General features: G+C 35.6%; 1 protein-coding gene across 1 annotated transcript in view; it reads left to right on the top strand.

Moving 5' to 3' along the window:
* The window catches only part of LRP1B (LDL receptor related protein 1B), a 1,825,680-nt gene that overhangs the window by 330,559 nt on the left and 1,480,757 nt on the right, over window positions 1-14,364 (top strand). The window contains exon 2 of the mRNA XM_072789062.1: window positions 5,823-5,945. Coding sequence (XP_072645163.1) covers window positions 5,823-5,945 — 123 coding nt within the window. The remainder of the gene's footprint in view (window positions 1-5,822; window positions 5,946-14,364) is intronic.

Here is a 14,364-nt window from a genome sequence, read left to right as displayed (position 1 = left end):
TTTTTTAAGATTGTATCTGTTTATTCATGAGAGACACACAGAGAGAGGCAGACATAGGCAGAGAGAGAAGCAGGGTCCCCACAAGTAGCCCTATGTGGGACTCGATCCCAGGACCCTGGGATCACAACTTGAACTGAAGGCAGATGCTCAACCACTGAGCCATCCAGAGAAAATAAAAATTAGATAGTCTATAGCAACTCATGTATCTAAAATCTTTCATTTAAGACCATCTATTAAAAAAAAAGACTATCTGTATCCAAATTTCAAAAATATTACTATACTTTTTTATTAAAATGGACAATTAGATGTTTTCATATAAATATAGCAAGATTATACTAAGCCAGGGGGAATCCAAACTTAGTAAACTCTATAGGCTATGGTTGTCCTAATCTTTTTCATGTCTTTTGATTGCAAGTGTCTATTATTATAAAGAGATAGACATGGTACTAGCTTTGATCTTCTTCCTTAGGGATATAAGTGAAACTGCCTGCACATTCTCGTAAGCTTCTTGTTTTAATTACAGTGTATAACATTACGTTTCATACAATAGGAAGATATTTTAAATAAGATTAGTTTGACTATCTCAGAAGTGCGGCATGAAGCATTAAATAGGATAAATGGAAAATACATACGCACACAACATATTTAGCTTTTGATTCAAGGAGCTCAATCTAGTGGATATCTTCTAAAATAATCACCTTGAAATACTGAAAATTCATTCATTTGAATCATATAATCAATGCTTTTAAAAACCGACCTTGAAGTGGAATATGTGGTTGAAAAATAAATAGGTGAGTCATAGCAAGCTATTCTTAACTGATGTTTCCTGGAGGGATAATATGAAACTGTCCCCAAAATCACAGCAGTGCAAATTGTCTTTAAAGGTTGGAGCTTGCTTAGCAAGCTGATAACATAGGTTCGTTAAGTAAATCCTCTTAAGTCTATCTTATTCCTAATACATATATACACACACCCATATATAAAATTTTGAATTAGGATGGATTTGCATACACATCTATACATGTGAATATGTATTGAGGGTGGTTTGCATATTTTCCCAAGGGATTTTCTTCTGAGATTTTCCCCCTAGGGATTATTCTGTATCTGTGGTTCAATGTAGGTGTACATTAATACAAAATGAACAAAATACTTAATTGTTAAATTACACTTTTCAGTTTTACCTGGATTTTCATCAGTCTTCGAAAGAAATCTTTTCACAAATTCCTGGTTGATTCCTTTTCCAATTCCCCATAGCAGTTACTCTAAACCTTCACCTCTCTTTCCAGTTCTACCTTTTCCCAAATTTCAAAAAATAACCTTGCTTTTCAGTCCTTTGAAAAAACAAGGTCAGGCAAGAATACCAGCTTCCCTACCAGCTAATGGTTTATCTATTTCATATTTCTATCGTTTCTTCCTGAGGGCAGATACTCCTACTAGTGTTTCAGTCCTCATTCCAGTCCCATGAGTTTTCCTTGGGAAACTGTTCCACTTTCATATCCTTGGGCTGCAGTTCCTCTTCTTTCATTGGCACCTTTTCCTCAGCCCATAAGCTTACTCATCTTTTCAGAACTCACCATACTGGAGTGCTGTCAAAATGACCCCCTTCCTCATTCCAAGTCTTGATATTTCACATGTTTTTAGTAGAGCTCCCTTTCCCTTGCCCTTCTTCTACTGTATCTCTGGCTATACTTTCTGTCCACTCTGTCTCCTGCCTGACCTACTCTTAGATCTTTGCCCTCATCTCCTTTTCCCCACCTCACTTTAATTTCATCTACTTCTATTCTAATGGTTTTTCACTGTCTTCTCACAGTTCCAGGTCTGTTCCATGTTTCTAGCTTTGATTATTCTCCTGAATTTCAGACTTAAATGCATCACTGCCTGATGCATATTTATTCTCAAGCATCTCATACTCATTATATTCCCCCAACAGTTGAAAAGTCATACACTGAGGGTCAAAGATCTGAATTTAAGATTCTGACATTTAATGAGATGGCGAGCAGAATATTTGACTTAAGTTTCCTCATCAAACACTGTCTTAAAACTCCATTTCACCAATGTATTTATCTACCAACCAATTCTTTCTCATATACATAATTGCGATAACATTCTAATTGATCTCCTTGTTTCTGCCTTCACTTCACTGAAATCCTTTATCCTTTAAAATCCTTCACCGAAATCCTTTATCCTTTAAAAGAGTAAGATTGTCTCTTTCCTCAGAACCTTTCAGCAGTTTCCCATTTGACTTTTAGTAAAACTCAAGCCTTTATCTGCTGCCTTAAGCCCTATATTTACTGATTTCTTGACCTCAACTCTTTCTACTTCTTTTTCTCCAGCTATTATGATCTCCTTAGTGTTCCTTTAAATTTGCTGGGTACCCTCCTGCCTCATCGTCTTAGTATATGACCTTTACCACGTGATCTTTTTTTAAAAAAATATTTTATTTGTTTATTCATGAAGACACAGCGAGAGGGACAGAAGCAGAGACACAGGCAGAGGGAGAAGCAGGCTCCATGCAGGGACCCAATGTGGGATTTGATCCCAGGACCCCAGGGTCACGCCCTGGGCTAAAGTAAGGTGCTAAACCCCTGAGCCACCCAGGGATCCCACCACATGATCTTTTATCCAAATAGATGCCACCCTTCCCTTCCATAAGTCTTTATTTCAATTGTTAGATATTCTGTGACATATTCTCTGACTTTGTTTAAAATTATATCTACAGCCTCCAATTCTTAATCTCCATCTCTGTTTTACTTTTCTCCATAGGTTCTTATCTTCTAATATTCTATACATTTAACCCATTTATTTTATTTTTGTTTCTATTTTGCCACTAAAATTTAAGTTTTGTGATGACAAGGATTTATGCATTTTTTAAAAAATGTATCCCCAGTGCCTAGAACATAGTGGAAACTCATTTATGATTGTTGAATAAGTAAATGCATGAACACATTAAGATAGGGATGGTGGAAGTAGGAATGCTTTTGAGGTTAAAAAAACAACAACAGTATAAAACACTAATTATTCCCCCTATTATAAATACCGTTATTAATCCACTGCCCCCATGACCAGGCTCACATGCACATTACTTTTTTTTTTTTTTTTAATATCCCTATGTTTTATCTTGGTTTGGGGATGCTATACAGTGAATTCCTGGGGCTATTTACTTAGAGATATATTTGAGCCTTTTAGCCATTTGGTCACCAATTCTTAACTCTTATATTGCTTGGAGCAGAGTCTCCATCATAGTCCCCATTACTTTAGTTCAAATATTAGGAGTTTCTCTTTAGACAATTGCAACAACCTCCTGAGAGATGACTTTGCACAATAGTTTATCATAAGTAATCTTTCTTAAGTACTTTTGTATGACTTCAAATTATCCACAAAACATTTCCTACGGTAATCAAGGTCCTTCATTCCTTGACTCTTGAGTTATGTTTTTGAGTTGCTATTTTCCAACACCATAAACAGTTCTTTATGGTCCTCTTTTATTTTTTTTACACTTTCAATAAGTACTTATTGATTGTTTACTGAGTCAGGCATGATACAATGGTACTTAGCAAAGCACCATCTCTTTTCCCTTATCCTCATAGCAATTTGTTATAGTTTGGGAGGTAAGAAGGAAGAAAACAATCTAGCATCCCAAGATCATAAATCAAATGCAGAGTAGCTATGGGTAGAATGAACATCCATTCTGATTTTTCTGGAATAAATTTGGTTTATGCTTGTTTTGCAGTAGAATTATTAATAAACTTTCCTTCATCTTTAAAATTCTAGGTCTCCTTGTCTATAAGCAAAACAGTTTGAATTTTATCTACATTAACCACAAAAGTTATGTGACGATCTAAAGCAAAATTTAAGCCCTCCTCCCCTAGCAGTGAAACATACTTATAAGTATCACACAGACTGTTTGTGGGGAAAAAAAAAATCAAGGTTTTATAACCTAAATGTCATTTTGATTTTAGAAATTTTTTGTTTTAAATACATTTTAATAACTAGTTTCTTAGTTATATTGTCACTCTACTCCTTGTCTAGATGCCCTATCTTTATTCTCCACTCATCCAAATCCTACCCATTTTTAAAGTAATGCTTACATACTCAAACTATTCTTTGTTTTTGTCTTCATTTCTCTCTGTGGTTTCTTTCTTTAGCAGTTATTTTATTTATCATTTATTTGGCAACTTGTTGTATAGAAGTACTTTTTTCCTCCTGTATATGTTGGCACAAGCAGTCTGCTGGCTGGATCCTTAAAGACAAAGATGGTAACTTCTACATTTTTGTAGCACCTATTTTAGAGCCAAATACAGAATATGCTCAATCAACTTAATATAAAACAAAAACAAAAAAATCTCAGCTATGATATCATTGGTAATAAGTGTGGTGGCATTGATGATGAATTTAATGGAAAATATAATAAGATAAAATAATAGGAACTTTCAGGTAACATCTATAGTTTGAAAGTGGAAAAAATAGTTATATATCCACAAGCCGTATGTATGTTTGTGAGTATTTGTAATGCATATTACTGAAAATTATGTTGGGGTCAAGAGAGAAGAGCTTGAAGGAGAGAAAGAAAAGATAGACTATATTTTATCCCATTCTGTGGAAAGTGCATCGTTAACTCTGAATATTACTGGGGGAGGGAGGGTCAATTAAGTTATGATCTAATGCTTTCATATCACTTAGAATTTTTGATACATATTGAAAAAACTATTTACTGATAGATTTTTATCTTGAATCATTCCTGTATATACATAACAAAAGTATAAGTGATATCAACTGGCTAAGATGTTCCTAACACTTCTTCACATTCAGAGATCATCAATTGTAAAAAAATCATACCTATTTCAGACATTTAAAATATTAAAAAAGTAAATATATTATTGAATGGATTCACAGTGTATAAGTGAGTATATTGCAAAAACAAAACAAACAAGATATATGATGAGTTTACTAGAACTTGAGGAAAGACTACAGATCCTAAATATTCTGAAGCCATAGGAGGACAATAATGTGATTTTTAGATACAACCAATTATAGAAACCTAAGTTAGAGCAAAGCTTTATGGAAGTTTGCCATCACTTTTGCTGTCCAGTAGAAGCTGTAATCTGGGAAGTTGTAGAAAAAAAAAAAAAAGAAAAAAGAAAGAAGAAAGAAAGAAAGAAAGAAAGAAAGAAAGAAAGAAAGAAAGAAAGAAAGAAAGAAAGAAAAGAGAAAGAAGGAAAGAAGGAAGGAAGGAAGGAAGGAAGGAAGGAAGAAAGAAAGAAAGAAAGAAAGAAAGAAAGAAAGAAAGAAAGAAAGAAAGAAAGAAAATATGTTAATGGGTATCTAATTGGTGTAGAGAAACATGAAGCCCCAGTATCAGGATGGGTAGTTAGGAACTGCATTCTCAGAGATGGAGTTTAAGCACAATATTTAATTTTTATTTCTGAATTTTCTTTCTCTTGGAGCAGAGGAGGAAACTAAAATTTCTATACTCGAGAATGTCTGCTTTGGATCAACATCTTCTATAAAACCCACTGGCTGTGATAACCATATGCCTTATCCAATATGACCAAACTTCTAGTCATAAACACAAACAGAATTCTTAACTATTTTCTGAACAGATTGTGTGAGACCACAACATAGTCAATTCTATCAAAATTATGTGCTTGAGCTGGGTGGTTAAAATTAAGATAAATAATTGGTTTAGTTTCGCTACTGAACAAAAAATGTGGATCACACTCATGTACCTTTTATGTATTGCTTTCCCACATTTCATCTTTGTACTGCTCTTGTGTTCATGTTCAGATCATTCATATTTTATTTCGAAACATTTTCATTTTCAGATCAGCAGTTGTGTGATCCTGGTGAATTTCTTTGCCACGATCATGTGACTTGTGTCTCCCAGAGCTGGCTGTGTGATGGGGACCCTGACTGCCCTGATGATTCAGACGAGTCTTTAGATATCTGTGAGTAGAAAGGTTCTCATGCCATTCAGATTTACCTTACATGTGAAACTAAATGTCAGTTGTTTTCACAGATGATGCTGTTCTAGTTGCTTCTTTTCTTTTCTTTCTTTTTTTCCCCAAATATCCTAAGAAACTTGAAACCTTTTGCTTGTGTTTTCTTTAAAATGACTATGTGAATGAGAACATAAAATGCAGTTTTGTAGGTGTGGATTAATTTTTGAACGGAAGAAAATGCAAGGTTAATTATTTCAATATGATTGTGTTACTGCAAGAAAAAAAAATAACTTGAAGAGGAAAAAAAATCCTTTACAACATAACACTAAAAAGGAATAAGACCCTCTCCAATAATTTATTTCACCCATTTTGAGACAGAAGAGCATATAGAAGGAATAGTAAAGTAATCAAGTTGAGCTCCCATATTATTTCTGTTAATGTCTGCAGGCACCATACAAATTACTGAACATGTTTTCTTTTGAAACAGCAAGACAGAAATTACATTTATTCATCCATACAGGGAGGTTCTTTGACTTTATAATATTACATTCAGAAGCCCTTGGCATATGTGGATCCCAACTGTAAGAGTACCACTTCATCTAACTTGGAGTCCGTTAAGGGTTTTGCATACATGAAAAATGCCACTAAAGCAAAACTATAAATAATAGGGCCACAGCTAAATCTGTTACACTTTTTTTTTAAATTTCCACTGTCATATGGAGTATGAACAATCTCCTAAATTTTGGTATTGGTATTTCTAGCACTTCAGGTTTAGTCTGTGCACCCCCAGCAACCAAGTGTGCCAGTTTATCAGTATTCTCAAAGTAATCACATAGTGCTGTTGGGTCGAAGTGGGGAAAAAAAAAATCCATCATCCCTCATGCTTGATATTGTGAGAAATAACAATTACTGATTCTATTTTCCATTTCTATTTACTTGTTTACAAGTCTTGCAGGCAGGGCCAATATAAGTTTTGATGAAAATCTTGCCATTAGAAAGCAGCAGCAATGATTATTCATTTTCTTTATGTTTGCTAGCATTTTTTTTTAAGTTTCACAGCATATGGGTTTTTGAATATTTGCATTAATTGCTCCTTCCTTTGAACAGATCATTTCTTCTATAGAAATAGGTTGTAGTTGCTTACCACATTTGTAATTTTCACCAGTTTGATTCAGAAAACCTTTGCTATGCTAGTCTATGCTAGACTCCCTATAGCATAGAAAAGTTTCTCAGCGTGATAAAAGAAAAAAAAATAGGTTAATGGGGAAAAAACTCCAATGGATAAATAAAATGTAGTAAATCCATACAAAAGAATATCATTGGCAATAAAAAAGAATGACATACTTGTACAAGCTACATGGATAAACCTTGAAGACATTTTGCTACGGAAAAGAAGCAAGTCACAAAAGTCCATGTATTTTATGAATTAATTCATATGAAAGATTTCAAATAGGCAAATCTACAGAAGTAGAGTGGTTCTTAGGGCCAGGTGGGGTTGGAGGAAATGAGGATTGACTGCTAATGAGTATGGCATCTCTTTTGAAGGTGAAAATGTTCTAAAATTAGATTGCAATGATGGTTGCATGACATTGTTAATACATTTAAAAACATTGGCTCATACATAATAAAATGGGTGAAGTGTATGGTATGTGAATTATATAATAATAAAGTTTTTAAACATGAAAAAGATGGAGAAACATCTCAGTAGTATGGCCATGTGTACAGATGGCATAGTAATGAGAAAAGACAACAATAATAAATACACTGGGCATGAAATATAGAAGTAGTGGGACTCTCCCCTATTTAAGTACCATCTAGGAGTTTTCTCCTTGTTAGTTGTAAGGGAGGGTTGCTATGGCACAATCAGAATAAAAAGTTACATTTTTGAGTTTTGGGACTAGAATCTTGTGTTTCTGCTCTGATCCTTCCACAAAATTGCTAATGGGAAAAATGACAGAGACATGAGAGACCTTTGTGGAGTGCATGGGCAGGAAGGCCATGTTAAAGGGAAAAATTCTATGGAACTATATACTTGGAACCAAGCAAAAACAATTGAGAAGACATGGCTAGAGAGCCAGGACTTTCCTTTATTCTGGTGGAGAGTAGAAAATAATGATGTTACTTTTGTGCCGAAGAGGGAGTTCAGTAGGAGACTCAGCCTGGAGAGGCTTGTAATAAAGAGGAGTAGCAAGGACCTGTGTCATCACAACTCAAGCCCAGAGAGGAAAGAGACCTTGCAGTGAATGCTAAAGTGGATGGATGACAAGTATCTCCCTCCCCCACTCATGCCCATTCACACCTTTCAAAAGGGCGGACACCCATCAGGACCACACCAATGGACTAGACCTGTGTGTGCCAGCCAGCATCCACCCTGACTGGCATTTCCAGTGAATAGTTGGAGTATTCACCACAGCGTTGTTAAGTATTTGAATGTCCACCCTGCCTGGAAAGTAGATAGTACCTTGGGTTTGAGAAAAGGTAGATCCTTCATTCACAGAGATTAGGGGCTTTAGCAGCCTGAGGCCTTAAATTAGAAATTGCATATGGGTCCATTAAAGATACAGATAGATTTTTCTGCTTTCTTAAAATATTTTTAAAATGAAAATTCATACCTGCTCAAGATATTTTTTGGCAGTTTTTAAGTAGTTATTTTCCTCTCCAATAAAATTTGATGAATTCTATTTAAAAATATTTCTTCATTTTGGCAGTTCTTACCCTATCTTTTAACAACAAAATTGCTGAATATCCTTAAAGGAAATGTTAAAACTATTCTTATATCAGTGTCGTTACATAACAAAACAGAGAGATGACTATTTCTCTACCTGAGTGCTTGATCTGTGCTACGTATTTGGATCTATTTAAATTAGCCTGCTCGAAATAAATGGTTTCAGTCGGAACCCATTGAAATATGGACAAGCATAGAAAAAAGCTTTATGAAAAATATCAGAGTTTTTCAAATTTAAATTTCTCAATCCAGATGTTCACAATTACCATTTTCTCTAATCATAGTACTTTGTAATATGTTGTTTTATGATATTCATATGCAGTCATCACTGATCTACATAAAATAATTGCATAATTTTATAATTATATAGATGTATACATTCAATGTGAAGATAAATACTAGAAATCGAAAACCTTGGAGACTGATTCTTAGGAAGGATAATTTTGTGCTCAGTGTATGAACGAGAGTGTGTTATCATCTTTGATTTGAAGACAAAGTGTGTTGTATCAACAAAATATTAGATGAAAACAGCTGATGCAATACATTTATTTTTCCTAAATCCTCTTAACCTTTAAAATAAGAAGAGCAATATATCATCAAATTTATTATGATGTGGGAAAGCTCTGCAATGACAACATTCTAATAGGAGGAAAAAAATGAGTATTTTTGAGGGAAAAAAAGCTTTACTTGTGAAATGTCAATGATTGAAATGCTTTCGAAGATAAACACGCATGCAGAAAAACAAGAAATTTTGAACTTAAATGAAATTTATGTATTTGGGAATTTGATAGGTTAATATGCACATATATTCCTCTTCTGCTTAGGCCCAGACTCTAGTAAAAAAAAAAAAAAAAGCCATAAACAAAATGAAACAAAACCCAAAACCCCCAAACTTTTGTGGGAGGTTGGTTTACTACTAAGCTGACTGCATGTTGGGATGAATTTTTTCAAATATGCAATTGGAGAAATTTATTAATTTATATTCTTACATTGGATGTGAGAAATGATTCTTTAGCCTTCTATTAAAAATAAAACCCCTTATTTCTCCATATTATTTAAAGTAATTTTTCAAGCATCTAAATGGCTAATCATCTTTAGGTTCTGCAAGGCGATGAGAATAGAAAATCAGGAAAATCACCATCTTCCTACTCAGAGCTTTCAGTCTAGTTGTTAGCCTAGCATCGTTGTGTGTGACAAGAATTAAAGTGAATGGCGATAATGTTTATTTGTGGAATGAAAGCTTCGCACCACCTGTGGCAGAGAAGTCTTCTTGAAAGGCACTTTTATTCTGAAGTATTCAAAATTTAATTCCTTCTAGGATTTTCTGTTCAGTGCTTAATGATACTTCCTTTCTAACAATCTGCTTCAGCTGATGTATGATGTTTTCTGCCAATCTGATGTTAATATACTTAAAACTGGATTTTTTTCTTTTTAAGTCAGGAAGGTATTAGTTCTGCTGTTTCTTTTCCTTCCCTAATGCCCTACACTGCACCCTTTTAGAAAATCATTTAGGGTGCCATTGGATTACATATCATACTTTGGATATAATGACTCACTGGCTAACAAAGGAGAGTAAAAATGGCCTGAAAGGAGGGTATGATTTGCAATAGGATCGTTGTGATAATTGGTACATTGACTCTCCTCTCTCCTGTCCTTCTGAGAGGTCAGCTAACATTTTCCATGAAGCACCAGATAGTAAATATTTCAGGTTTTGGATCCCATATGATTTCCATTGTGTATTCTTATTTTGTGTTTATTTGTAAAACCCTTTAAAATGGGAAACCAAAAAAACAAAAAACAAAAAACAAAAACTTTCTCAGCTTACTGTCTATACAAAACAGGCCACAGGTGGGATTTGGCCAGTGGGCTGTAGTTTGCCAACCTGTGTTGTGGTGTCGGCACTGAACTGTCCAGTATGGAGTTGGGTCTGTGCCCAGGTACTGCTGCCACAGGAAGCAGCATAGCCTCTCACAGTAGAAATATATGGCACAGAGCTGTGTGTGTATCCACTACCATATGGGGCCAAACTCAGGCAATATGGTGGCATCTATAAAAACGTGGGCCTTTCTTCTATTTTTGCATATCACCTTATTGGTTAGGATTGCATTGGACACAGCAGAAACAGTGACTTACCAGGTAGGGATTTGTTGTTCTCATTAAAAAAAAAAAAAAAAAAAAAATGCTTCTTTGCCCATTCTTAGCATGGAGCTGTCAGTCTTATAGTCAGAGCATGACGACTTCACCCATACAAGTAGATAAGTTCATTTCAGGCAGAAAGAAGGGAAGGGGAAAATGGAAAAGGCAAGTACCAGTCTCTCTGTTTGACAAAATATCAAGCTCAGTGGATTTCTGCTTAAATATCCTTGGCCAGAACTGAACATATGAGGTGTGATGCGATGAGTATTTTTGCCAGGGCCCATTGCTTTCCAAAATAGAATTAGTGGATCTGCTATTAAAGAACAAGGGGGAGAATAGCTATTGGGTAGGCAGAGATACTAAGCAGCAAGTGCCACAATGTCCTTTCACTCCCCTTCCTTCTTTCCACCTACTGCATGGGAGGAGGCAGGCACAGTGTGCCATCAGAGCTTCTGAATCGCACCTGCTTGGCTCCAAACCCAGTTCCTCTGTGAATATTTTCACCCTTAGGCAATTGACTTAACCTTTCCAAGCATCCATTTCCTCATCTGTACAAAAGACATCTGTACCCACCTCACAGTAAAATGTTTATAAGATAGTATCTGTTGTGGGGACTCTGGATGGCTCAGTTGGTTAAGCGTCAGACCCTTAATTTCAGCTGAGGTTATGATTTCAGTCATGAGATTGAGCCCTTGTTGGGCTCTAGACTTGCCTAAGATTCTCTGTCTTTCCCTCTCTCTCTGCCCCTCCCCTGTTTGTGCCCTTCCTCTCTATATATAAAAGAAAAAAAAAAAGGAAAAAAAATGTGTGTGGTGCATAGTAAAGACTTTCTCCACCACACACCTTAACCTGAGAATCTTTTTTTTTTTTTGATAGAACGTCCTAACAGCCCTCTCTCTCATTCTTACTGAAAATTGGCTTTATTCTCTAAGGATGTCGCTAGGAATAGGATTAATCTACCACATACAGTCATTTGATTTAAGTTGTTAACAGTTTTTAATAATTAGGTATGTTATATTCAAACATTAGGACAAATATGGTATCAAGACTATTTTGGGACAGGTGGCTTTTTTCTAGGAACTCTTCCAAAAACATCATGTTAACCAATTGACTAAAGTTAAAATACATGGCTTCAAAACATTAGTGAATAATCATATTTAACCAACGCCGCAGTCCTGAAATTAGAAGTGATCTCATTTGAAGAAATGAAAAAACTGAGTTTAGTGTCCTCTGTCCTCCTATACATTGGCTGTTATTGGTGAAGACAGTTTACATTTCTTTGAACTTGCTTTCCTTTTTTTGTGAAATGCTGAGGTAAAGAAGGATGGAACTCCTCAGAGGACCTCTTAGGCCACCTAATTTAAAAATATGATGTCATCTGAAAACCACAAAACGCTATCCCAAAAGGGTTATATCACACTGACATAGGGAGTGATCACTTCTAATTGAATAATGCAGTAAAAATAACAAGTCTCCTGGGTAATAGGAATAGAAGCATTAATGAAAAATGAAAGTAACTGAGTTATTAGAGTGGATGTTCCCCTGCATGAGTTGACCTCTTCTTCTATTGTGTTTCTAGTGTGTGGGATTTCAAACTTTATTTAGATAGGAAGATATTAATGAACTTCTTATATTTATACAGTGATCTTTCCCCTAGGATATAAGGTAGAAATCCTTTTATAATTTTTTTTCTAAATTTTCTTTCTTTGACAGAGGTCAGAGAAAGAAAATGAAATTCAAGTGGGAGGTTATTAGCAAACAGATCCTGCCCTTTAAAAATATATAGTAGAATAGAGCAGTGAAACTAGACTACAGGACAATGAAATGAATGGGAGTATGGCGCTTGTTTCTAAGTAATAGTGATTTAGAGGTCACTTTGCAATGAGCTAATATATGAGAGCCACACAGCTAAGCTTTTCTTCAGGTAGAGAAGTTCAAATGATCTTACAGATTAAAGGGAAAGCATATGAGGCCCATGAGGACAGTTTATGTCTCTTTCAATTCTTTTTGTTTTGCTCTTCATTTTATTCTGAGACTCCTCTCTTTAGCAATGGAGAGGCCAAAACATTGACCTTTCTTTAATAATAAAAAGACTCCTAGTTAAGCATTGATATGGAAGGGTGACAGAAAGGTGGGGAAAAGTGTAATTATGAATTGAAAGAATCTGTCTAATGTTGGTTCCTTTTCCTAGCACAGTGGGGATGGGTGGAGGGTGACATTTCTCTTCATTCTGCCCCACAATGTACTAATGGGTCTCTGAAAGTCTGCCTCTGCAATTTTAAGAAAGCTTGATTGGAGGCATAGGTGATAAAACCGAGTACTTACAGTTCACACAGGCAGAGCAAGAGCAGCATTTTTTAAAAAAAGCCTCACTTTTTGACTCAAGGAGTCACTGCTTGTTGGTTTTCTGATCTAAGATCACAGGTCACAGGATAAAAGGGACTCATGTCCCTCAGCCTGGATTGGAAACTATAGGGAATGCAAACTTTGAAATGTTGTAAAATAAAGGGGGTAAAGCAAAATAGATAAATTCCACAGACAACTCTGATAAAATCTCTTTGGCTTAAGGGATGATGTACTGTAAACAAATGCTCTTGCAAGGCTCTATAGGGACAGAGCTGAAGGCTGAACAAGGAGTCTTCTTAGAAACTATTCAATCCATCATTTATCTGCAACTAATCTAGCATTTGGGGTTGGAGATGAAGGCTTTCTAACTTTCATGGGTGAGCAAATTTCTTCCCGGAGGACGTTTTATTCTTTATAGTCAGTATATAAAATTTACATTTGACTTTCACTCAGAAGTGCTTCTAAAATGACATATTTTGTTAAATGAAGCACTCAAGGATGTTGTGTTCTAAGAAATTATTTTAATGGCGATGCCTTTCTTTTTCTGTCCCTTCTCCCACATCTTCCATCATGGAAGCAAGATATGAAACCCAACTGTAATAGGCTTAGGGGATTTTCAGTAGGACAGAGAGTATCATCATTCTACTAATTGCTATATTGGCCCTGTTTAGATTCAGGCAGGATGACTAACTTTGCATTGATTTTTTTTTTTAATTTTTTTTTTTTTTTATTTAGGATAGTCACAGAGAGAGAGAGAGAGAGAGGCAGAGACATAGGCAGAGGGAGAAGCAGGCTCCATGCACCGAGAGCCCGATGTGGGATTCGATCCCGGGTCTGCCAGGATCGCGCCCTGGGCCAAAGGCAGGCGCTAAACCGCTGCGCCACCCAGGGATCCCTGATTTTTTTTTTAAATAAAATCATTGTAACAATAGGATTTTCAGGATGGGAGAAATTGCTCACAAAGGAGTAAAGTTCATGGAAGATGGGTAGACTAAATAAGGCTTAGGTGAGAGTATACCGATTTAGTTAATGTGGCCAGCAACATGCGCTCAGGTTGCAGGCAGGGTTTGTTGTTTGTTTGTTTACTGGAAAAAAAAATGCTTTGGAAGGGAAGAGTTTGCCCTATTATTCACTGGTTAACCTTGAAGGATCAGATACAAGAGGGGAGGATCCTTCAAATGGCACAAATCTTTCTTGGGACTCAACAGCAAGAAAGAA

Source organism: Canis lupus, chromosome 20 (assembly GCF_048164855.1).
Source record: "Canis lupus baileyi chromosome 20, mCanLup2.hap1, whole genome shotgun sequence".
NCBI classification, from domain to species: Eukaryota; Metazoa; Chordata; class Mammalia; order Carnivora; family Canidae; genus Canis; species Canis lupus.
Note: the sequence above shows the minus strand (reverse complement) of the source record. Positions and strands in the feature narration are given on the sequence as shown.